Below are 24,710 nucleotides of genomic sequence, written 5' to 3' on the forward strand. Positions count from 1 at the left end.
TTGGAGGTTTTGGACTGTTGGTCAAACAAAGGAAGTAATGTCAATATATTTTCTTTGGCTGTGGGAAATTAGAGCTGTTTTTAGACAGAGAAAATACTCTGCAGATTAGACGATTATGAAAATAATCACAAGTTGCAGCCCTAGTATTTGCTTCTTCCACAAAAACAACTAGATCTTGTGTTTGCCAACAGTTGATGAAACGTGTCTTAATAGACGTTAAATGCACACAGATGATAACAATCTGTTTAAAAGCCCGTTACATCACCGCCCACTGAAGGTTATGGTTGAGAGACACGTGACTTTTAATAACAATGACGTGCAACCTACCTCTACGGTGCCCTTCACTCCGGTTTTAAATGGCACAGTCTTCAATCAGTCGAGGGAGGTCAGACCTCTGTCAGATCAGCAGCCGTGATAACCAGAGGAATCGAAGCAACTCATTGGACGACAACCCTCACGTAAGACAATGCAACACGGGCTATCAGAACACCGGAGTCAGTCCTTCCACGAAGCCTTCCCACGCTGCTGTGCTGCCATTGGCTACTGTCTTTATTTTTGGCAGGTTTGCAGAACTTGATTGGGCTATTCATTGTCAACGCAGATGCTCTTTAATTCCATTAATAATTGAAGGAGAGTTCATTTGTCTCCTGTGCTGACAAGTTAATGGATACGGTGCTATTTGTCTCCGCTGTAGTCTGGCCTCTGTTGTCCTGCCTGTATTTCATGCTTGACTTATTGGGAGGGCACTAGAGGGACGGTTATAGAGGTTGCAAGGACACACGCTGAGGAAGTGCTTACCAGAGAACCTGAATATGGCCCTGAGATGAGGACGGGCAGCACGGTGGTAAAATAAGTTGTCTGATGCTCATAAGCCTTCAGGCGGAAACAAAACGACCACGTCGCTGTGTATTTGTGTCTGATTTTCACCTTGTAATTGACTAATCACCTCACCAGTCATGTGTGTCTCCCTCAACCCAAATATTGGCATTGGCCACGTGCTGCGCTTTAGGCCCAGTTCTAGATTTTCAGGGTGATTCGGGCTCATCAACTCTGCATTTGTGTATCAGAGAGTGAAAAGAGCTCGTGTTTAAACACATCACACACACAGAAGACAAACACAAAGACCGATCGGCCCTCTTTTCACACAAGCCTTTGCCTGTATTTCCCTAATCTTTAAATCCATGCCTGATGTTTCTATTCACAAAACTTGGAAACACTGATTCTGACTTTTTCCAGTCACGTTAAAGGTCCAACGTCTGCTAAAAGCAGCGTGTAACATTATGAAGGCTGGCTTAAGCAGCGACCTTCTTAGCACTCTATTAATGCCGGTGTCAAAATTCAGACCGTGACTGTGCCAGGAAGGGAAAAAAAAAGGCGGAAAGAGCCCTGTGAAACAGCAAAAAGATTATACGAATGTTTCGTTTGTAGTGTCATTTCATATTGAGCGTACTTCAGGGAAGAATGTGCAGCAGCCCACCCTGTCATAGTTTGAGCATTCATAAGACCACATGCTGGTTTTAAGTAATCCCACTCGGTCACGATTAATGACTCAACTTTGGGAGGCACGAGCAGAGCAGATAATGAAGTTCTATGATAACTTGCTGGCAAATCATGCACTCTAACGGCTATAACATATTGTTGGGGATTGTTCATGAGTTTGTTGAGGCTCACTGCTTTACTGAGTCAGGTCTTATAAAGAGAAATACATATAAAGAGACATCCAGAGCCATCCAGACAGAACACACTTAGCCTGAAGGAGGTAATGGAATTTTATGCCACAGTTGGTTTTAAATTGTTGTTTAGACAAATAATTTTTAACATGCAATATGCAGCAGGCGCATTTAAACACTATTCAACATTACTGCATGGTAGCCAGTCCTGCTGTCAGTGGGTGCTTGTACATGGCTGTGCTAATGCCTTAAAGTTTCTTTGCTCACATGTCAGCGTAGACTCGCCGAAGACTTTTTGAAATCCACGTGAACCAACCTTCACATGAGCATGTGATCCACTGCACAGCACCTATTTTGAAAGAAGGTACATCACTTTTATGGCTGGTTCGCCTGTTACTCCCATTATTTCCTTCTTCCAAAACAATGGTGAAGAACACCGGCAGCAAATGTCAGGGGGAAAGCTTTCATTCAAGCAAAATTATGACTGGTGTGTTCGCTGCATGCCAAATTAATCAGAGCACACAAGGCCAAATTGCCTCCTTTGGTAAGGTATCATATGACAGGTTGCTGGGAGGCAAGGCAGCATTTAAAAGGCTGTTTTTTACATGGAGTCTGGTGCACTGGGGCTCCGTTGCATCATTTCCAGCAAACGTGACAGAGAACAATGAAGGCAAAACAGCATCACAAGTCTGTTTTAACCAAATATTCTCTGGTTTAGCTCAATTAAAAACACCCAGTCCGTAAGCAAGTTAGCATGTCTTTCACTACAGAGCCTCTTTGTAACAGTACCAACGACGTTATCTTCACTTCCTGTCTCTCCTCTGCTCCGCTCCACATGAGGAGGGGCTAATCCCACCCTCAAAATGATAGGTATTAATGATTGTGTGAGATTTTAGCTACGGCGCTTATAATTCTGCAGAGGCATATGCATATTACCCAACATCGTTTGCATTTTAAGATTAAAGAGCACGTTAACCCCCCCCCCATGCATTGATTTCAGTTATAAACAAGACACTTACTTTGCCTGATAACTACATTGTAGTGTGTTTTCTGAAATGTTTACAATGGCATCCACACAAGTTCAAAAACCTGGCCACCACAAGATGTCCGTCAGTTTAGTTTTAGCAGCCCGAATGTTTCAATGCATCACCCAGAGGTGAATTATTTGCTGAGGCGAGGACGTGTGTCTGGAGAAACCGACTTTAATGCAGCGTTGAAATAAAGTTTTGAACTCTTGATATTGAATATGGCAGAAGTTATTTTTCCAATTATTATAGAAGAAACCATACTGTTACGTAATATAATTCTACACATACACATATATGTTTACATATATTTTATATTATATATATATATATTGCAGTGCTTGCTATAACTTAATATAGAGGCCAGGGTAATTACTCATGAGACTCAGTGAGTTCACATACAAACACAAACATGGCTTTACATTCAGTTAAACTCTCCACAGTGCAGTTCCTTCATAATGCTCATTGCAATAAGTAACATTAGACAACACTGTATGTTATATAGCTTCTCTACAATAACACTTGAGGCGGTGATGGTGCGTCGTGCTAATTGCATTAGGAAACATTAGTTTAGACTCCTCTATCAGCCACACACAAACCTGGCATCATCAAACCGGCTGTGCATGTTTGAAATCAACACTCCAATAAGATTAGAGCTCTTAATCTGAGAAATACACTGCAAAGAAATTTAGATTGGCTCCGTTCCGAAAGCTGCGTTCCTCATCCTCCGCTTCTTTTGCTTGTGCATGAAATGGCAAAGCACAAATTTCATCCCTCTCTGTTTACGTTAACGTATACGGTGTGTTTACACAGTCTTTCAATCTATCTGCTCTGTGCATGGCAGCTGCTATATTTTCAATATAATTTAACAAGCAAGGGTCCAGAGTAAGTATTGACTAAATAGCTGTTCGCTGCAAACAAAAAGCACGTCAAGTTGAAGCCTGCAGACTGTTCCGACAATCGGGCATGTAATTACTGTATAAATGAATCTCTTTTGCCTTTTTTTTTTTAATTGTTTTGTTCTTTTAAGCATCTGCCTCTACACATAAACAGTGAGTCAGAGCGTTCAGATATTGCTAGACGGCTTGTGCATGTTTCTGTGTGTGTGTGTGAGAAGGGAGTTGTGAGGAATGCACTGACAAGCATCAGGGTGGATTTTCATTGCATTCCTTATGCGAGCCAAGCACAATTTTTGCATTGTAGTGTGAGTGGATACCGATCCGCTTTGGACCCGCCCTTTCTGTCAGGGAGGTGTCAGAACAGCATCAGACATTCATTATCAGTGTTGGCCACGAGTGAAAGAGTCCACCTTTCCACAGCGGATCAATAAGCCGAATAAATTATTTTGGATTAAGTGCGGAACTGCAGCAGCCTGTAAATCTGAGGAGGTGCGAGCAGTTTCAGCCCGTTAAAGCTTTATTGTGAGACCAAAGCTTTCAGACAGCGAGATTAAAAATGGAAATGTAATTTTTTTTTTCGGCAGAGTTTAAAGCTCACGCATGGTCGTAATCACTCAGAGACCTTTGAATGTTTCAGTGTTTTATCTTGACACAAAAAGCCAGCTCCTGGCACATTTTTGTGATCTAATATCTGCTGTGTGTGAGGGCATAAATGTCTTTTATGTGAAGTGCGCGCCTGTAATTTAGACAGTTTTTCCATCTCTCAAAGACTCTTTCCTAACAACGTGTGTGTGATGCTTTCAGTTTTATAGCAGGTGTGTGTAGGCCGGCCAGGCTCATATTAAGTTTGTGATGGGAGGAGATTTTGTGGGTAATTCTTCAAATAAACCCAATACTTGCAACATTTATGCTTGTATTTATTGGACAGGCGTGTTTTAGTTGCTGCAGACTGACATTAAGCCTGCTTTAGTCAAAATAAGATTGTGGAGTTAAAGCAATGAGCTTTGCTTTGGTCTGATAAAGTCTCTGGGCTCTGGAGCGTCGCTGCATTCTCAATAAGTCCAATCTACTTATTTGAGATCAGATGGGTGCAGGTGGCTTAAGTTCTTACTTCCAACAAGCCCAGAGGAGATGTGGGCTACTTATTCCTATTCTAGAGGCATATTGAAGTCGTGAGCCTCCAGGGTTAAAACATGCCAGGGTTAAAAAAGGTAACTCAACCCTTTTCTCCTTTGTCAGTGTTCACTGTTGTGCCAGTTGCTTCCATCTTGTACTTTTCTCTTTGCATCCACCTTTCAGTCTGAGTAGAAGACGTGTCTGAGGATTTGTTTGTTCGTCTCATCCCCAGACTCATCAGCTCTGTAGTTTGCAGCGTTTTAACTTATATTTGAACACACCATTACAGTACCTGTGCCGAAGACACTGTGTTTCTTTTCTGTGTGTGCGTGCAGTTGTGTGGGTTTGTGCGCTCGCAGCTCGGAGAGGTAACCCAGAAATGTCATCACGCAAAGTCTAGGCAGCATTTCTGGCTCTTCTGCACTGTGTGGATGTGCAGCCGCACTTCACTCGTTTGCCAAAAAACAAAAACAACATCCCTTTATTTATCGTGTCAGCCCGCCTGCTTTTATACTAAATTGTGCTAAATGCCAACAAGGGGGTGTTTGGTGAGTGATTGAGAGCAAGAAGGAGTGTATCTGTTAAAAAAAAAATGTAAAATATGTTCTATGATATTAACAATCTGTAAATGCCAAATTTCACCTGAAAGCGTGTCCTTCAATTCAGATGTGGAGAAACTGGCTCGGACTAGTGCCAAGTGCTTTTCAGTAGGCTTATTTGAGGTAATGGCATAAAGTGTGTGCTGTCCGTTGAGATGTGAAGTGCAATTTTTTAAAGTGGAATATCTCCTGTCCAGATGTTTTAGATTACCCTTGGGGAGTGTAATTCCAGACACGCGAGAGGGAAGGGAGGGAGAGGGAGCTGGATGAAAATCCCCTTTAATGTGAAGTTCAGTGAACAGCAACCACTCACCTTCAAACTTCAAAGCAAAGCCCATTAGAACCCCCCAAAAAACCGTCTTGTCCACTGTGTAATCACACTCCATTGTCACTTATAAAATGGGCATGGGTTGCAACAAGTTGCACCATTTTGGTAATTGTCAGGTACAGACGTGAAACTGATGATTAGATTACTTTTTTCTCCATATTCTTATTTTTAAGGGCGTATGAGGCAATCATAGGCAAACTCAAGTCCTAATAACGTGATAAATGTGCAATCAAGTTCCTCTGAGTCTGAGGCAGCGACAACAAGCGATAAGTAGTCACAGGTTTCACACGAGCCCTGGAAGACTGGCTCATTGACAGGGAGAAGTTAAATTCAGCTTAATGGCGAGGAGCAGCGATGCGGTTTAGCATTAACTTTTTTAATGTGTTTTTCTGCTTTTCAGCCTCTTTTGACTTCAGTTCAATAACAAAACCAGAGGACAGGCTGCAAACACTTGTTTAGGTTGTGTCAGTGTCTATTTACAGTGCAGGGCTGTCAGTAAAAGAATATGGTGGAGGGTCTGAGCTTGAACAGATTTCTATATGAACTGCACAGCTGAATAGAACGTTAGCTTAGCGCTGGCTTCTTTAAAGGTTTGTTATGATAAAATATTGCTCACGCTGTTTCCATGTAGCACTTACAAGCTAATTCCACTGCACCGCTGAATGTTGTCTAAACCAGGGAGTTCGACGGCGTGGTCTCTGTATTATTCACCACTGTTTGAGGAATATGAAATATTTACGAGTGTGATCTTTCTAACCTGCCTCAGCTGTTCGGGGTAGGTGTGCTCCACTGCAGATGGAGGCAAAATCATGCTGAAGTACAGTGTGAGCTCTGCGCTTGTAAATCCTGCTCTGTATCTAGCACCGAAGCTGCGAGCTGCCTGACGAGTTAAATTAGGAGCTGGAGAAGACGAAGTTCAGCTTCTGTGCCTTTCAGAGGAATCTTGGTGGGATATCTCACTCTCCGCCTCGGTGTGTCTCTCTCTCCGTCTCTCTCACACAAACTCTAGAAGTTATAATTATAACACATCAAACCACGGTTGTTAGGTGGCTGCCGCGGCTGGGCGAGGATTTGATGTTATGAATAAAACTATCAAATAGGTTTTGCTTGTACTGTGTGTTGGACGCGCGTGTTTGATCGCAGATTCACGCTTGTCTGTGTCTGATGCTCGTGTCTTCGATGCTCTCCTTCAGTCATACGTCCACTGGTCTGTCCAGCATGTGTGTAAAGTGATTCTCCTGCTTATGTTTTGCTTCTGTGGCTGAAATGAAGTGAGTGTTTATTCAAAGAGGCACAGAAAAACCGCAGATAAGTAGCTACAGTGTGATTTTTTGATGTTCGGTAATCACCCGTGAATGTACATTACCGCTCATAAGGCTACTCTGCGCTGAGCCTCGTCTTGCTCCAGACGGAGGCTCTTAGAATAAGCAGCTCCTGCTACATGAAATTCACTGACCAAGGGGTAAGCAGGATGAAAAAATTCAATTTGTCAAGGCCTGCCCTTTTCAGTACACACAATGCACAGCTTAGGCCAGCAAGTGTGAAGTACGAGTGGAACAAGGATCAGGAGATATTTTCTAACTACTTCCTCATGTACTTCTAACATGCATGCGGTGTAATGGAGTGACATCACATGCAGCTTCCCTGTTTTTCACTCTTTAAATTGCCAGTATGACCTTAAGGAAGTATTTCACCGCCGGAAAAATGGTCTTTTCGTAACACTGGGCTGTCTTTCCTGTAGATAGACTCAAATATTTTATAAATTTGCTGCTACATGACCAGAGAGAGGAGATAAAAAGGGCTGTGGTGTTCCCTTTTACTCAAATGCTAGAAAAAAATGCAACAACGTGAATCCAATGAGCTGCACCGGACCAATAAACACTCCTGCTGATGTACTGCGAGTTGGGTGGCACTTGGCTTTGGCTCATCTGGTTTCAAGCAGCGGCGGCCTGGTCGCAAACGTCGTCATATATTACAGCTAAACAGAGCACTAAAATGTGTTTCTGGAGAGATTTTAGGCGAGAAATGGGCGATGCAGCAACAGAATCGTGATTCATATTTGATGAGCACTGCCTGGTTTGACAGTCTGATCTGAGTTTCGTGCCCCTCTCTCGATCCCACTGTCCGAGGCAGGCGTGCAAAAAATGTGAAAGTACAATCTGCAGCTCAAACAGCGGCCCTACAGCTAGCAAAATCCTTTGGCTGGCAAATAAGCGGGGAGCTCTGGGTGCAGGCAACACGGAGGGAAGTTTAATATCGTTCATTTGAACTCACAATGTCATGATGCAAAACTGGTTGAAAGTTTCCCTTTAACCAGAAACATATGAAATACCTGCTTTGAGACAGCGAGAAGTGAGTTAACTGTATAATAACTGTCACATGACCCACACGTTCAGTGTGCCTTCAATTAAACGGGATGATAGCTGTGCTGAAGCTGTGATGAAGCAGGTTTCAGGACTGTGCTTTATGTGTGAGATGACGTTCAGAAGAGATTTCAATGGACCAGTTTGGGGAAACACACGTATTCCTTTTTCAATGTGTAGCTGGAGCTAGCAGACTGGTAGCTTATATCTAGTTTGTTTAATCCTGATAAAAACCCAACTTAAAAAGTTGTGTCTGTTCATGAAGTCTTGCAGTCACCCGGACTGTGCCAGGCAACCAGCCGAGATGCCAGGAAGTCACAGCTCCTAGCCAAGAAGCAGTCTGGCACACAAAGCCCCACAAATGTTTGCCATCACTTTTTCTTGTTTTGTTTTTTTTTTTGCAGTTTAAACAAACAAGCTTTAATGATATAATTAGCGAGCTTTAGAGGTGCTGGTAGGCGTATTTTGGTTCCTCTCTACAGAGTCAGAATGGTTGTTTGTCCTTGTTTCCAGTCTTAATGCTAACCTACACTAGCCTAGCTGGCTCCAGCTACATGTTGATCATTGTGATCATCCCAGTCGTGTCATAGGCGAATAAGCATCTTTCCCTAAAAATGTGTCCTTTAATGCAAAGAAACATAGACCTATGTAATGATAATATAAGAATAATACTCACTGGAATGCTTTCCTGGGATTTGTCAAACTTATAATTCAGTCTTTGAAGCGATCTTGTCTCGAACACACGCAAAAACACAGAAAAAAAAGACTAAACATTTTAATTTGCTGTACGACTGCATCCTTAGTGAATTTTGAATCAGAGGCTTGCTCAGTCACAGCGTGTCTTTGTGTGGCATAATTTCCCTTTCATCCAAAATGCCACACAGAGAACATCATGACAACAAGGGAGCTAATGAGGTAAACATTTAACGAACAGGGTCACAGAAATGCCTTCATGTGCTGTTGAATATGCATTAATCCTGTGAATTAGTGACACAGTTTTCCAGTAAAACACATTTTCCCCTCGCCCCTTCTTCTTTCTTCGCCTGTTCATCTGCACTGGCGCTTCCCATCGCCGACACCTTCCTCTTCAGCGGTTACTGAGATTCAGATGAGATGTGAGCTCCACTTCTTTATACATGTTTGATGAAGCTTTTTTATGCCGCTGCTGGAATACAAGCATGAATGTGGGAGATCTTGTCTGGAAAAAAAAAGGTGCAAAAGATGGGAGGTTTCTGAGTTTGTAATGAGGCTAGCACGGCTCTCCTGGCTCACGAGCAAAGTAGGGCATCTGTAATGAGCGTGCAGAGAAACGAGGAGGAGGGGGGCAAAGAGAAGGGAGGGGGGCATGTCGCAAACCTGGATTAAGCCACAAGCTGGAACATCAGCTGTCCAGTCAGTCATAGTAGCTCCCACTCAACAGGAGGTGCTGAATGAATCTGATAATTACCTCCCCTCTTAGACCTGAAATGTGTTTTCCCAGAAACTCCAGGCTCGGTTGTTAGGCACATGCATGTACATGTGTGTAATAGCACAACAGTCCCGTGTTATACCGCTACATGCGTGTGTGAAGAATAGCAGTAATAGACAAAACTGTACATCACAGCAGCAATCTGCAAACTGCAACCTTTTTAAATTGAATGTCACCACAAATGACATCAGTCTCTCCACGTAATGCCATTATCGTAAATAATACTGTGAAATGTTTACTAAACCATAAGAGCTTAGCAGACACTTAATTAGCGAGAACCTGGAAGAGGATGGATGTGGATTATTATATATTATGTTAATTAACACAATCCATCATAGGGCCTTGATGCTGTGTTTCTCTGCCAGTCTTTGATTTACAGCAGAGCGAGATTCAGACATAACAGCAGTTTGTTTTGGTGATTTACTTTTTGCTTACCATTGGATTGACAACAGTGTCTGGAGCTCAGTGAGCACATTTTTCCTGTAGACTTTAATGATCACTGAAGAAGTGAAAGAAAATTATGCAAATGAGATTTTAAAGGCTTCTTTTAAACTTTTCTTCCTGTTTTTTTTATAACTAGAACTATACTGTTGATTGCATAGTTTGGGACGGTTACACATGATTTTTTCATAAATGTCAAAGATTAGAGGACTTACGTCTGTCAACTCAGTATTCCTGCCAAACTTTATATCACATAAATAACCAAGTTACAATGTTAGCGGTGTCGTAATCCTCGTTAGTTATGCCTGCAGGGATAGTAAACCTAAAAGAAATACTGGCGCAGCAGTTAACTTGCATCTCAGCAGTTTTTATCGGTTACCTGCCGAGGCGGTCACATAAAATAAATCACTTTACGATGTAAGACCAGCTAAGGGCGGTCAGAGGTTAGCTAACTTATGGCTCAATTTGATGTAGTGGTCGGAGTATTTATATTTTATTGAGCCTGCGGTGTCATGAGAGGATGCTGTATGTGAAAGGAAAATGCTCAGGTGCATTGTGTCATGTTGGATCTGTGAGGTTGGACCACCCGGGCTTTGCTCGGTGGAGGTTGGGTGCTGAAGGTTGCCAAATCCAATTTTTCAACCGCTGGATGAATTAGGTGTTGATAGGAAGGGCACAATGCAGGCAGTGAATAACTGACCCTGTAACGTTTATATTAGCTGATGCTGCTGCATCTGATTATGCTTTATTTTGATTTATAATGGCAGCGTGGTGTAAGAAAATCCCCAAACCATTGCACACTTTTATTCCATAGTGTCTTCACAGTTCATATCGTACATGGGTAACGGTTTCACCTCAGGAAAGACAGAGTCCTTGGTCCCCCGTTGCCGCAGAATCCTGTGAACCCTCCAGACCCCGCGCTGAGTGCATTATCGCTGCCCCTGGCCCATGATGAGGACAGGTATCGATCTTATCCTCTGACAAAAGCCCTTTGTGCACCTCTGCAGGACTTAGAGTTGGCTGAGGCAGGATACACAGTAATGAGAGCAATAGAGGGCAGAATGGGGGAGCAGCTGATTCCTAACAAGGACGGAGACCTTTACACTACAGAAAAGAAAGAAGCTAGGTGGGCTTTTTTTAGTTTCATTTTTTTATTGAACCCCTCCCTTCAAGTTCTTTTTCCGAGCACAGTTTACATCTTAACCATACCGGGCACTCACGCCCTGATGGTCTTATCTGGAATTTAGGACTCCTGTGGGAATATATCGCAGCCCAGACTGTCTGAAAAGTAAATTTGGTTTAGTCCCAGCGTGGAGCGAGAGGAGCACAAGTGGTCATAAACGATTAAAAGCATTTCTCAGAGAAAGCGGTTTGAGCTTACGCAAGCCTAAGAGGGTAGGAGACCTCTGGCCGAGAAGAAAGATCCCACTCCTTTGACTGCTATGGTCAGAGGCTTCTGTGGCAACAGAAGTCGTTTCTGTGCCAAAGAATCTGAAGAGAGGGCGCCTTTGAGGTGGTGGTTACGCTGGGTGAAACCTCCAACCTCCCAGTGACCAGAGCTCAACCACACCATCATCATTATGGGTGCTGATTCTGGAGGTTTTTGTTAGAGAGTCGCAGAGCTGAGACAATAGTTTGTTTCATGCCCAGTGACAGATGAATAAGATTGACTTAAAAAAACAAACAAGTTACATTGCATGTCTATTCCCTGCTGGTCCTGCCAGTCTGTATTAGTGCCTGTTCACACCACAAAGTGGCGAAATCTATTTCTGCATCCTGGCAAAGTAGATGGTGCTGGAAGCTGAATGACATTGTGTGCGGTCTGTGTTTGCTAACTGTTTGCTAAGCTGTTTATACTCCCAACACTGCAGCTAATATTATAGTGTCTTTAATTGTGGACTCTCTGGTCTCAGTTTAGCATTGTCAAGACAGTTGACAGCTATTGATCAGTGGCTCAAATTTGCATGTCAACGTTCACCAAAGCTCCAGAACAGATTGATTTTGTAGCCATGAATAAAATTACCGATCGCCACCATTCCATCGCAGTGTGAAATTTCCTCGTCATGACCCCTGGTCTGACCGAGCCCTTAGATTTCCACCTGTCTGAAATGAGGAAATCACTGGTCGTATCTCTCTTTGCCTCAGCTCCACCAGCTGTGGAAATCAGTTGAACTCATTGAGGAGGAAAGTTTAAAGGACTGCCCTCAGCAATTGACCGACTTCACAGGAGCACCTAAGGTTTCTCTCATCTTCAAATGTCCCTGCAAAATGAAGACCTAGATCTCGTCTCTGTGGACCGGGTCCTCCCAAAAGCTCTCACAGAGTTAGTGGCCGGCGTGCTCTCTGTTATCGACACCCATTTCATGTGTTTGAAGTGCTGCTTTTAAAAATCTCTCTCTCTCTCTTTTCCGTCGCTCTCGTCTGCGGATTAATTCCAGTTAACGTTCAGCCGTCTTCCTTTCTTCTTCTCCTTTGTAGAGCTGCTTCTGAACAGTAGGCTGTGTACTGTATGTGTTCAGCTTACTAGGGCTACACTTTCTGTCTTTCTACTCTTCCATGGATGTTTAGCATTTTCAGCCCTCTCTAAACATCTTCTTTCTCCTCTCGCTTTCCCCTCCCCGAGGCCACAGCGAGCTTATTCCCTCCAGCTATTACATCCAATTAGGAGGAGTGAGAGTTTCACCCCTCCTCCCTTTCTACGCTAACAATGTGGAATACTGTGGAATGAGTCAGGGTTTTCTCTTCTCTTCTTTGATGTGAACAAATTACACTTCAGATACACACTTGGCAAGGAAACAAAGATCCAGTTTACTCTTTCAAGTTTGGATTCTTTGTCATTCGGTGAACAAGAAGATACACAATGGAAGAAGAGATTGCTTGGTGTGGATTGATGGCTTCTTTTATGTCAGCTTTCTCTTTCATCTTTAAAAAAAAAAAGGAGTGAAATGGGATTTGAATAACTGCAGTATAAATATATATGTATCAGGGCTCCAGACCACAACAGTTTGGTTGCATTTTCCAACCAGTTTTGGAATTATGAGCACCAGTGCGACAGAGAAACTAAGAAAAAAAATTTGATCAACATTTGGTCAATCGTCCGATAGCTTCAGCAGTACAGGTGTTGTTACTGCAACATGTTTCTTACTCCACCTACCCCTGTGTGCATTCAACCTGCGCCAGACTGGTATGAACTGGTGAGATTCTGTCACTGCGGGAGAAACTAGTTCATGCACTTGGCTTTTAAGTTTTTTGGTACATTGTGATTTCTCTAAATTGCCTATTTATGAGCAAAGCATTTATCAGTAATACAGTTAAGGCAGAAAAATGAGGGTGTTGCATTGCATGTTGATTCTGCTGAAAATTTTCAGCAGCGAGCACCAGTGCTGCTAGTCTGGAGCCCTCTGTATAAATATATAACAGGGGCATTGTGATAACATTATAGCTGGTCACAGGCTATGATCATCACATTGCTAAGCCCTACCCCTAAAGCACAAGCTTCCTCCAGCCTTTTCCCAGAACACTGCCTGCTGTTCTGATTCACGTCAGTTATGCTGGCTTACAGTGATGTGGTTCCCTCGCTGCTTCTTTCCACAGAACATGTGTACAGTGTTGAGGCAAATCTCTGCATGGACAATTCTGCTACCTTCAGAGGCTCTTCAGTTGAATTTAAAGCAGCGCTGCACGAGAAGATTATTCAAGATGACCTTTAAAGGCATCTTTCTTTTGCATGGCTTCCAACAAATTTAAAGTGCACAAAAGCTATGTGACCCATATCAGCACGGTCACAGTGCTTACAGCCAGTAATGTTGATGAAAGGAATGGAATGATAATGCAGTTTTGCCTTATCATTTTCCTCTTGTGCTGGGAATCCTTGTGCATCACACTAAAACAGATGGCAGCCAGTAGGTGTTTGTGTGCATCTGCAGCCCATGATATTAGCTTTCTGTGCCACACACGATAAAGCAGTTGACAGTTTGGTATTACAATTCTATTACAACAACAACAACAAAAAAATCTCACCATATCAGTGAAAACTCTACGTTTCTCTCTTTTCAAACACAATGGGAGTTAAAGTTTAGAGTTCCACCTCAGATAATTGAGGTAAACAGCGGTTTGTGATTCAAAAGGGGCGGAAAATTACCATAAACTTTCTGGAAGCAGCTTGAGCAACATGATGGGGTCGTTGCGCTTTGGCCCTCAGGGAGCTTGTTTGCTTTTGTTTATTGTTCGTTCACACTTTGGTGGGATTTGAGTTACGCACAGACAGGAGGATGCAGGTAGTGATTTCGGTGCGAACTGCTCCTTTAAGGTGGCGAGCTGCGCCGTATGAAGGCATTTGCTCCGCAGCTTGTGCTGCTGTCGTCTGCTGTTTCTGCCTCCTTCCCTCCTTCCCCACCTCCCTGCTCCATTTTTCTTCCTGCCACTGTTGCGGTTATAATCCTTATTTGCATTATTCATTTGGATACACGGTTCAAATAAATATACATTCATCCTGGAAGGTGAGGGGGGCGGGGGGGCAGCTTCTCTCTATATACTGGCTTTATGTTTTCTTTGCTGTTTTCAAAGCCACAAAAAGTGAAACCAGAGAAGTTTTTGATCTGACCACATGTTCATATTGCAAGTGTTGTGGTATTTATGTATGTAGCTTTTGCAGTAGGAGCAGCAGTGATGGTCTTCATACTGTTTACGTAGGTTTCTGTTTTCCAAACATGAGGGAGCACAGTCCATTTAGCTGTTTCAACTTCTGTGTGCCATCAGAGATTCCTGGGATCTTTAATTGGACAGCTTTAAACCCCGACCACCTCATCCATCTGGGTTAAATGCTAAGTTTACACCACCTACCATAGACGTTTTGGTTATAAGGTTTCTTTTTTCTGCACAATGGGATACACAAGCTGCAGAAACATGCCCTAGATGCAGCATCTCTGATAGAAAGGAACACTTGCTGCATTTCCATTTGCCTCTGTGCCAAGGCATCTGGTTGCTGCTCATTAAGCAGTGCAACAACCGTTATTCAGTTTGGAATAATTTCTGAAAGAACAGCAACAATTAATCTGTAAATTAATAGTTATGTTATCAGACCGGATGGCATTCGGCATTCTTCAGTTTTCTATCTGCTGCCTGAGGAGTCTATCAAATCTGAGGATTTCTACACAACTCAAGCTACCAGCATCAGGGATTGCATTTTATTGGCAGAAAAAAGATCAATTTTGTTTACTTCTGTGTTGTATAGGTAGCTTCGTATAGGGTCTGGACAATCAATACTGACCATAGCACTATAGAAATCATATTATCTCTTGACACTTGGTTTTGCACAGGGACACTGAAGCGCGGACCTCTAAAAAACATATCGATTACGTGTCAAAAACACAGTATGAATCAGACCTTTGACATGTCTGCACTCTGCATTGACCACATTACAAGAACGCTTCCATTTGGACAGTCTGATCCGGTGGGTTTTCACACAGCTCGAGGCATTTTGTTCAGGTAGTTTGGCACAAATGTTGGACTCAAGGATGCACTGATTAGGGTTTGGTGGTCAAAGGTCACTATGACCTCTCCAAACCACATTTTTGGCCTTAACTCAAGAATTCATTTGCTAATTATGACAAGATTTCACACAAATGTCTCATAGGATAAAATGATGACGTGATGACATTTTATATCCGAAAGCTCAAAGGTCAACTTCACTGTGACATCATGATGTTCTGCACAAACACTTTTCTGCCCATTATTCAACACCATAACTCAGGAGCACAAGCGGAGACTGTGACCATATTTCACATTTGTTCGGATACTGAATTGGTGACACTAATCTTGGGTGTCCACCTTGAAATTGTGGTGATTGTTTGGATCTTCTGTGCTGCTGGCTTGAAAGTGTGTGCTGCATCCACTTCCACTTGAACCATTGTCTTCTGTCATGGCTACAACATACGGCAAAACAGAGACAACAAAGCTTAACAAAGTCAAGTCGAATCAATATTATTTGTATTTCCTGATAATTACGAATCAAAAAATTGCATTGTATGTGTCTGGACAGGTTTGTGGAGGCGCACAAACACAACGCCGTGAGTCTAGTTCTTTACATTATGCTTGGAATAGCAATTTGATGCTCTATTTGACTGAACATGCAATCACAGACAGCACACAGTCTGTGCCGTTACGGAGTTTAAACAGTTTGATGGCTTCTGTCATTCGACTCAGGCACACTCAGATCCCTGCTTTGTTTAAGGCAAGATCAATATATCAAATTCATACTGAGATCACGAGTCAGCAACACATTACGTACATGTCAACGGGTATTTTTTTTTTTTGATTATTGTGAATATGATACCATTAATCATTAATAAAGACTACTGAGTGAGTCTCCCTGTCCAATGTTATTTTAGATCTGCCTGGTAGTGAAATTAGCACATGTTAAGAAATGCAGCTGAAAAGACTAATAACAGAGTTAACTGTTATGGTTTTATACATTTCATATGTCACAACTGGCAAATTCAGTATTGTGTGTAAGACGTTACAGTCATGTTTATTTCAGGAACTAAAACAGTTTGGGATTATTTAACATTTCCTCCAGTACAGAGCGCACTTCGTTAGGCTGACTCCACTCTGCTACAGTCACTTTTAAAATTTAATAAGCTAATATTACAATTTTGACACGCCTATCATCCATCACTGCTTTATTGAGCAGCGTGTGTATTCCCATAATAAACTGTTTTGGCACTGCTTTCACCCGCTGTTTTAGGAAATACAGCTCTCGAGTACAAATACACTGTAAACCATACCACAGTTGTAGTATTTGTCAGAAAAATTCCGATCTGTATGTTTCATATTATGCATGCCCCCTGTCATGCATTATTGCTTAATAAAAAGTGGCTGCAAAGGCATGTAAAGCATCCGAGTTGGATGGAAAAAAAATCCCTGATCCTGGACTGTGGTCTATGTTTTTTTTTTTTTTTTTTTCCTTCCTAAACCACATGTCAAAGAGCCTTTCTCTAATGGAGGACTTTACCCTGCGCTCCTGCTCCGCTGACGGAAAAAGTAAAATGAGGATGGATGTGTTATTTACTTACAGACAGATAGTGTTTACCACTCTGCTTGATATAAAGGGGTTTGCTTCTGCACTTCCTTGTCATTAGTTGGAAGAACATCAACAATGCCTCCCTAATTATTGTTGGTATTGTGTCTGTGAGTCATTTCACAGTTAGCCACCCACTCCATAGCAAGATGATTTAATGTTAATAAGCCCTGCTATGATGGAACAAACACTTTTAAGGGTGATGTTACGTGGGAGATGGATATGCAGTGAACATCTGCTGGGGGTTGGAGAGTGAGTGTGCATGTGTGTGGGTGTGTAGGGGGTACAAGGAAAGGTGATATCTGTAGTGCTAATGTAGTGCACGTACACAGATTGCCATATGTGCCACACTGCAGCTAACTAAATCCTCATTTGCACAAAAAAAAAAAAAAAGCACTTTAGACAGTTTTTGCTTCGTTTTCTGTCAGAAAAGCAGTAATGAAATTCTGAGTGTTTATTGCCAGCTGGACTGAATTCTGCAACTATCTTCAAGCTGCAACAAGTCTCAGCTGTGTTCTCACTCTTTCGCCAGTCGAGTCCACTTTTCCAAATATTCTGACCGCGCAATACGAGTGGCATTAAAACTTTGTGAGTGTAGCTGCTGATTTGCTGAATTGTCTCACGTATATTAATGGTAGCGTTACCGTTTCAGCTAGTCTACAACAATTTATGTCATTCTCACTCTGCAGCTGCCTGCCAAGTTGATTGTGATAATTAGCACCGCTCATTTATAGCTGAAAACACATGGAACGTTTTAAACTGCGACTTGAGTCATGCAGTAATTAAATGCAGCCCTGTGACAAATTAAACTGGTTTATGTGATCATTTTATGGATTTTGTCTTTCTTCAAGCTACTGTATGATGATTGAAACAGTTTATATCTGCTGCTCGCTGCCAAATGCTGGAAAGACACATGAAAACTCCAACAAAAGTTTTACTGCTTGAGATTCATAACATGCGACACTTGGCAGACACAAACAGGATTTGTCAGCCCCAGTGAGTGGTGTCTGGGCTGCCAGCATTAGCAGTGACAGCTGACTGTCACTCTCAATGCTACGCTGCTAAATGGAAGCACGATCCATTACCCGGATTGTTTCTGACTTTGTCTTGCACCGACCGGCCGTGAAGGTAAGAGTGATAAGCTTTACAGAGCCATCAAGTCAGATGGAGCTAAGTTGTAGTGCTGTAGCAGCCGTCATTGTCTGGGTTTCGGTCGTTACATCCAGGCTAATCACTAATGTTTGCAACATAATCAATACAGAGACGTTTCCTGCAGCAATACCTACAACTGCAGTTCACAATATATGGCCAATACTTTAAATTATATTAGGAAGTGTTGTGTGCAGGTTAGTTAGCTTGGACCAAGCTTGTCTGTAAGCTCCTTATCTTAAACTTATCTTAAAACAATCACAGGAAACTGTTTTACTATTATGTTGATATCTGTGGGCCAACCACTCATACAGTATATAACAGCGGCCCTCAAAAGTCTGTTCTTGTAAGTAACTAAATATTAAAATGAAGTTCCTTCCTGACATTTCCATTAAAATGTCCACCAGGTCAACACCATCAAACAACACGATGAAGCAGGCGCTGCCTCCCATGACACAGTCATAAATGCAGTATTTGCAATCATCGCGTTGACCTCTCCCCCGGACTAATGTGGATACATCAAAGCAGTACTTTCATCTTTATTACGACTGTGTTACAGGGTTGTGGGGTTAATGCGAATGCTAAGGAAAGAAAGCACAGAAAGTATTTCCTGCACCGTCGTCCCACTCGAAAGATACATTTACCTCATCCTACTTCAACTTATGGACAGTTGTCTCGAACATATTTTTCTCTGTAATGAAAATTGACAAATGAAGCAGCATGTTAATCTCACACCTACTTAGACTTTATTAAAGCCTTACGGTACGAACGTTACTCCCCTCAAGGTGACAAGTATCCTGTCTAATCTTTTCGTTCCCTTTGTCATCTCAACAAGTACTCTGTATTCACTTAGATTATTTGCTGAGACGCTCACAGCTGTTAAGAGTTTAAGCAGGGCTAAGCTCTCACTTGTCTAAATTTGAAGAGGCCACATTAAAGGGGAAAGACTGAACACGACCACAGACCAGATGAAACGCTTTACTTTGAAAATCTCACACAGAATGTCTTTATGCTGCCAATGTGGCCCACGAGCTACATACTGTGCAAGAAGATCTACCATTTTATCAGCTTAAGTAATTAACCAATAGGATGACGGCATTGTTTGCCTCTCAGGTGTTTGAGGCGTTTTTCTCTTTTCTCTCACCTTCTCTCATTCCATTTCCAGGTGTCTGTCAGTTTGTGATACTGTGATCACATGGTCTATCAGAGGTGATCCAAACGCATTTCACACATTCCCTTTTCCTCTTGGCACCTCATACAGATGTATCACTACCACCATCGTGGAGGCATCACCAAAAATCTTGCCATTCGCTTCACCCTCTTCATTTTCTCATTCCGCTGAAACTCTAGTTCAGTTTTGATTCTGTTGAGGAGGATTTCACTGCTAACCCTGCTCTCTTTCAACACCTCACTATAGGCTGCTGGTAAGAGTACCTAAACATAGCAACTATATCTAACATGGTGGGTGGATTTTGAGGCCAGTCTCATGCATTGATGGCTTGCTTGCTTGCTCAGTGTGTCTCCTGATCTTCACAGTGAGGTGGTTACTGTTGATATAAATTGGACATTCCCATGTTAAATGCACAGGAACAATCTGCTTAAGGTCTCATGCGGTCTTCATTTTGGCCATTTTCACTCTTGTCGCGCCAGAACTACGACCAGCAAACAATGTACCTCACCCTCTGCGAGAAGCGCCTCGACTTCACATCTGTAGAACTGAATGAATGCTTTAGATGCATGTTGGGCTTCATTTATTAATTTACCATTTACAGTTAATAGAATGTGGTTGCACTCCATTTCACCTCTGACTGATAAAAGCAGTCACTGCAGGATTAAATAAATCCGATTTTTTCACATTTGTTTTGTGAAATATGACAAATGCTTAGATTATTACACGTGTGTTATGTATTTTAAAATGTACTGTTTCATAATCCATATTGTGTTATTGATTTCATGTCATTCATATTGCATGATTGGACGCGAGCGTGTGCATGTAAATCAGGTTGTTGCTGTTAAAGGCCATGTCCGCCCCGCTTAAACAAAACAACCTGCTGCTGTTGACATGAATTCTGTTTCAGTGGTGAATCCACTGGTTTCAGTCATTTTCCAAAGAAACATATTTCCTCCAACCCCAACCCAAAGCTGTCATGTGGCGTCTATATATGTGAACACCTTAATTTGTGTGTTTTGATATATGCATATGCATCCTCCTCCGTGTGTGTGTGTCTGTGTATGTGTGTTTTGCATTTGTTCAACCTGTGCACCAGCCCCTCTATCTCCACTGAACACCTTGAGGTCATATCGGCCCGGTGCTGGACAGGCTGGCTGGTTCCCATTTAGATTATGGATGGTTATTACTGCCTCGCGGCTGTCAGTCAGATTAAACCAATATGTCCCAGGATGGAGGCTCATCGTGCAACAGAGAGGACCTTCTGCAGGGGAGGAGGAGGAGGGGCGATTTAAATAAGTCATCTCCAGAACCTTCCATGTTTACAAATGTATTAGTGCAGTTTCAAGATGTTTCCATTTGTTGTACCAAATGGAACAATGTGTTAGGTAATGTCCTTGTCTGTCTGTCTGTCACCTGGGGTTAACTACCCAGTGAAAACATGGAGGCAGGATTCCCATATAACACTCTCAGTCGACTACATAAACCAATTTGTAGTTTGTTGGTGAGCGGTCTAGTTTTGCTGCCGAATATATTTAAGGGGAATATTAACACAAGTTGTTTGATGTTGTGTTTGCTTACAGCTCTAATGTGCAGTTTTCACCACTTTGAAAGACATGATAGACCTTAAAGTGAAGGGATTGCTCAGTGTTTATCACAGCGCTCTTTGAGACACAGTGTGTTACGAGCACACTCGAGCGGTATTTTATGATTGTTTCAAGATTAATTATATGTCTGTTTACAGCCCCGCTGCTGAGGGAAATCAGCCGGTTTGGCTTTGATGACAGTTTATAGGAAGAGGATTTGAAAGATGTTAGATTTGCAGGATGTTACGAGCAGAAACGTTTCATGTGCGGTCAGTCATGTTACCACGATATGACTGAAAGAAAGTGTCTTGATCACTGAGCGTAAGAACCAGCATAGCACCAATTTCCTGCCATCCCAGTGGTATGTTATTTCATGCTAATTTTTCTGCTGTGGCTTTGTGATACAATACTACAGCATTTCCAACAGAGTATTTCTAGCAGTGGCTTCAACAGCAGCGATTCACTGCATCCTCTCTGAAAGGAATGGCATAATGACATTTTCGACTCAAACCTTTAAAAAATCCTCACACCGTGATGACAGAATAGGTCACTTGTGCATGACTTCCAAAATACCCCATGTTCCAGAAACTACACATGCCTGCTTTATGGTTAAGGTCTGGATGAGATTAGGCAACTGAAACTTCTTGTTTAAGGTCAGAAAAAACCCCATCATGGTTCAGAGAAACCAGGACTGACTGTACAAGATGGGGCATGAACTGTGCAACCCTGAGTCAGCTGACCCAACCAGCTTCCTCCTTAAGAGCCTTTGCAGTGTCGTATTGCCCATGATTTGCCCAAGACACATATGATAAAGTGAGATTCTTTTTTCTGCAGCTGTGTCCCACCCAGTACACCCTTCTCATCTCCTAATCTGTGTGTTGAACGTGGAGTACGTTCTCCTTTGTCAGAGGTGTTCATTTCCATGACAAATAGGTCATATGATGCAACTCACAATGGGGTGTTTTGACTCATCTATGTGGAACAGCATAAATTTTGCCATCCCAGTGTATTGTACAACTGACACTCAGTACTTCATGTACTTTTATGATTCACCACTTGGATGAACAAAGAAACTTCTTTTTATGTATCTCTATCTTCTTGGCATGTGTATTTATGTGTGGGCGTGAATAGTTGTCTGCACTCGGAGGCGTATGGTTTTTTTTTTTGGTTTTTTTTTCGTTTTTTTTTGTGGGTGTGTAATTGTGTGCATACTATATACAGTATGAGTCTGTGGGCTGGCATGTGTGCGTCTTGACCCTGACGGTAAGAGGAAATGGCTGAAGGAAAACTGCAGTACAGCAAGTGACGCATTACAGTGGCCCGTGTGGAAGGGAACGCACAAAGGGGACCCTCTGCTGCCAGACAGAGGAGAGGCTGCGAAAGTGCCTGGCTTCGGCTTTTGGCTCCTTGTGACTTCGATTTAAGCATTCTCTAACATTTAAAGCGGAGTTAAAGGCTGCGGTTCGCCATTTAATTCTGTCTGTTTACCGCAATCGTGTCTAAGTGAATCGTTCTCCCCTTTACTTTGCAGCTGCTGAGAAAGTGATTCATGGCTGCTGTCTGAGTTGAAATAATTTCTTCCAGGGGTGTCCTAAGTTTGTCAAAGCAGTAACTTGTCTTGCTAAACACTGAATGTAGACCCCCCCCCCAGCCAAAAAAAAGAACCACATTAAATTAGATTGGCAATATAAAAGTTTTTAAAACCCTCTGAGAGCACTTTGTGAAGTGATTGTTTTCAGATCCAAAAACACCACAGGGAGCGCAGACTGACAGAGCACTGATGTTTGGTTCGTGAAGAGGAGAAAAATCCACTCTGTGCATCTTTCTCGGTGTTATGATTGGAAATGAGACTTGATTAGTTTTCGAAAATGGTTTTGGATGCGTTTGCAGCTGCATGAGATGCTGGCATCCATAACTGTCTCCCTGTCAGCCTCATGATCTACGTGGCCCTAACCGTCTCCATATGCTAATGCATGATTAGTATTCAGGGCTGGGGATGAAAACATGTACATGACATTGAATCATACTTTAATTAAGCTAGCTCATTGGAAGGCGGTATCATTAGCAATTGGGAAATAGCAGGCATGCATATTTAATATGGTCTTCAGAGCACCAAATCCCAATACATTGTTTGTCCATCCATCCATCCATCCGTTCATTGAACCCTTCCAAGGAAATTGTTTCTTCGTGTAACACATTTATGATCATCACCAGCAGAACGACCAATTTTATTTGTCATCCTATGTATTGGACGCCCTTGGTCTTTTGCTTCTGTGGCCGTGTCCAGCTTTCGGGCACATTTTCAGAGCAATTTTACAAGTGATGATGGAGATAGAGGGTTGCAGTAATGGCGGTAGACAGGCCAAAACTCAGCCACGGAGCTGGACTGGGGCTCAGGAGCCAGGGATGCAGCAAACAAGTATGTATGCCGCAGGGGCTAATCCTACACTGGTCCAGAATGATGAACACATATTAGTCAAAGGCCACCGACCAGGACATAGCATAGGAAGAGCGTATAAACGGGGGATGGGCTGGGACACAGTGCCAGGTTACGCCTCATGGAAGCAGCGTGGAGTGTTTCTGCTGGCAGGACGCTGTGCCCTACAGGTAGCAGGTGCGCCTGGCTTTACATACTGCACACTCCCTTGGATTACATGTTAAATGTTACTGCACATATGGTAGTGCATACTGCAATTAATGCCGTAGTTGAATCAGCTGTGTTACGTGCAGCTGCGGCGCTGAATACTGTGACATAGTTGTGATAAAGCTAATAGCATTTTTCTCTCTTCCCTTCCTCCCTCCTTTCCTCCTCTGTGTCTCAACAGCAGCAGATGGTGAGGAACCAACTTCAGCAGGTGGGAAATTTTTATGCTTGGTAACGTGATTTCCCTTCATTTGTGTATGTCTGTGTGTGTGTGTGTGTGTGTGTGTGTGTGTGTGTGTGTGTGTGTGCTTGAGAGGGAGGGAGAGAGCTTTTTCAGTTTCCAAATCTTGGCCAAGCCCCTTCCCTCCTTCATTACCACAGACTTTAATTCCTGTATCGACTCACTGATCATGCCTGGTCAGCAGCACTCATGATTATATCATTTGGTAGTTCAGTTCATAAGGCAGACCCATTTAAACCTCCTCTAATAGTGTGACTCAAAAGAAATATCTCATCTTTGTCTGGTACAGAGTTTGGAGATTGTTTTCAGAACCTCTCAGTCCAGTGATTGCTTTCACTTGATTGCTTTTCATCACGAGTGAAATTTTCTGAATACCTGAGCAGTGAGCATCACTTCTAGGGCTGTTTTTGAAAACCATTCCTGTTATGATCCATTAATTTAAGAGCAGCATTAATACACAGCGATGCCAGTATCTCAGTACCTGCCTTTTATCTTGTCTTTTAGCTCAAGTGCATCCTTGCTCCATGCAATTAGTGTAAATCGCAATGTACAGTGCATACAATCCCTGAGGAGTGTATAGAGTGTGTTTTGTGCTGCTCTGAGTGTTTGCATGAAGTAGACAGTAAAGTAAAGATCTGGGAATTTTCATATAGAAGCTTCCTTTTAAAATCATCTACCTTAGAGGCCATATTTGGTATTCAGAGGTACTGCTTCTCATTACTGAAAGAACTAATGTAACGAGAGTTTCATTACAAAAGCAAGACCACAGAGGACAACAGTAAACAAGAACCTGATTTATCTTCATCAGTGATATAATTAAAATGTCACTTCACATCCCGGAGAAGTACTGCAACTGAATACAAACTTCCTACTTCTAAGTGCATCCTCAGCATCTAATTGTCTTTGCCTAGGTTTCTTTCATTAATATTAATCGC

The 24,710-nt window shown here is 42.5% G+C and overlaps 1 protein-coding gene across 2 annotated transcripts in view; it reads left to right on the forward strand.

Annotated features, from left to right (window-relative positions):
- The window catches only part of edil3a (EGF-like repeats and discoidin I-like domains 3a), a 111,098-nt gene that overhangs the window by 3,053 nt on the left and 83,335 nt on the right, over positions 1–24,710 (forward strand). Inside the window, exon 2 of one of the 2 annotated variants that reach the window (XM_076730253.1) lies at positions 23,716–23,745. In XM_076730253.1, coding sequence (XP_076586368.1) covers positions 23,716–23,745 — 30 coding nt within the window. The remainder of the gene's footprint in view (positions 1–23,715; positions 23,746–24,710) is intronic. The other variant, XM_076730254.1, reaches the window with a different exon arrangement.

The sequence above is a fragment of the Chaetodon auriga genome, chromosome 5, assembly GCF_051107435.1.
Source record: "Chaetodon auriga isolate fChaAug3 chromosome 5, fChaAug3.hap1, whole genome shotgun sequence".
Lineage (NCBI taxonomy): Eukaryota > Metazoa > Chordata > Actinopteri > Chaetodontiformes > Chaetodontidae > Chaetodon > Chaetodon auriga.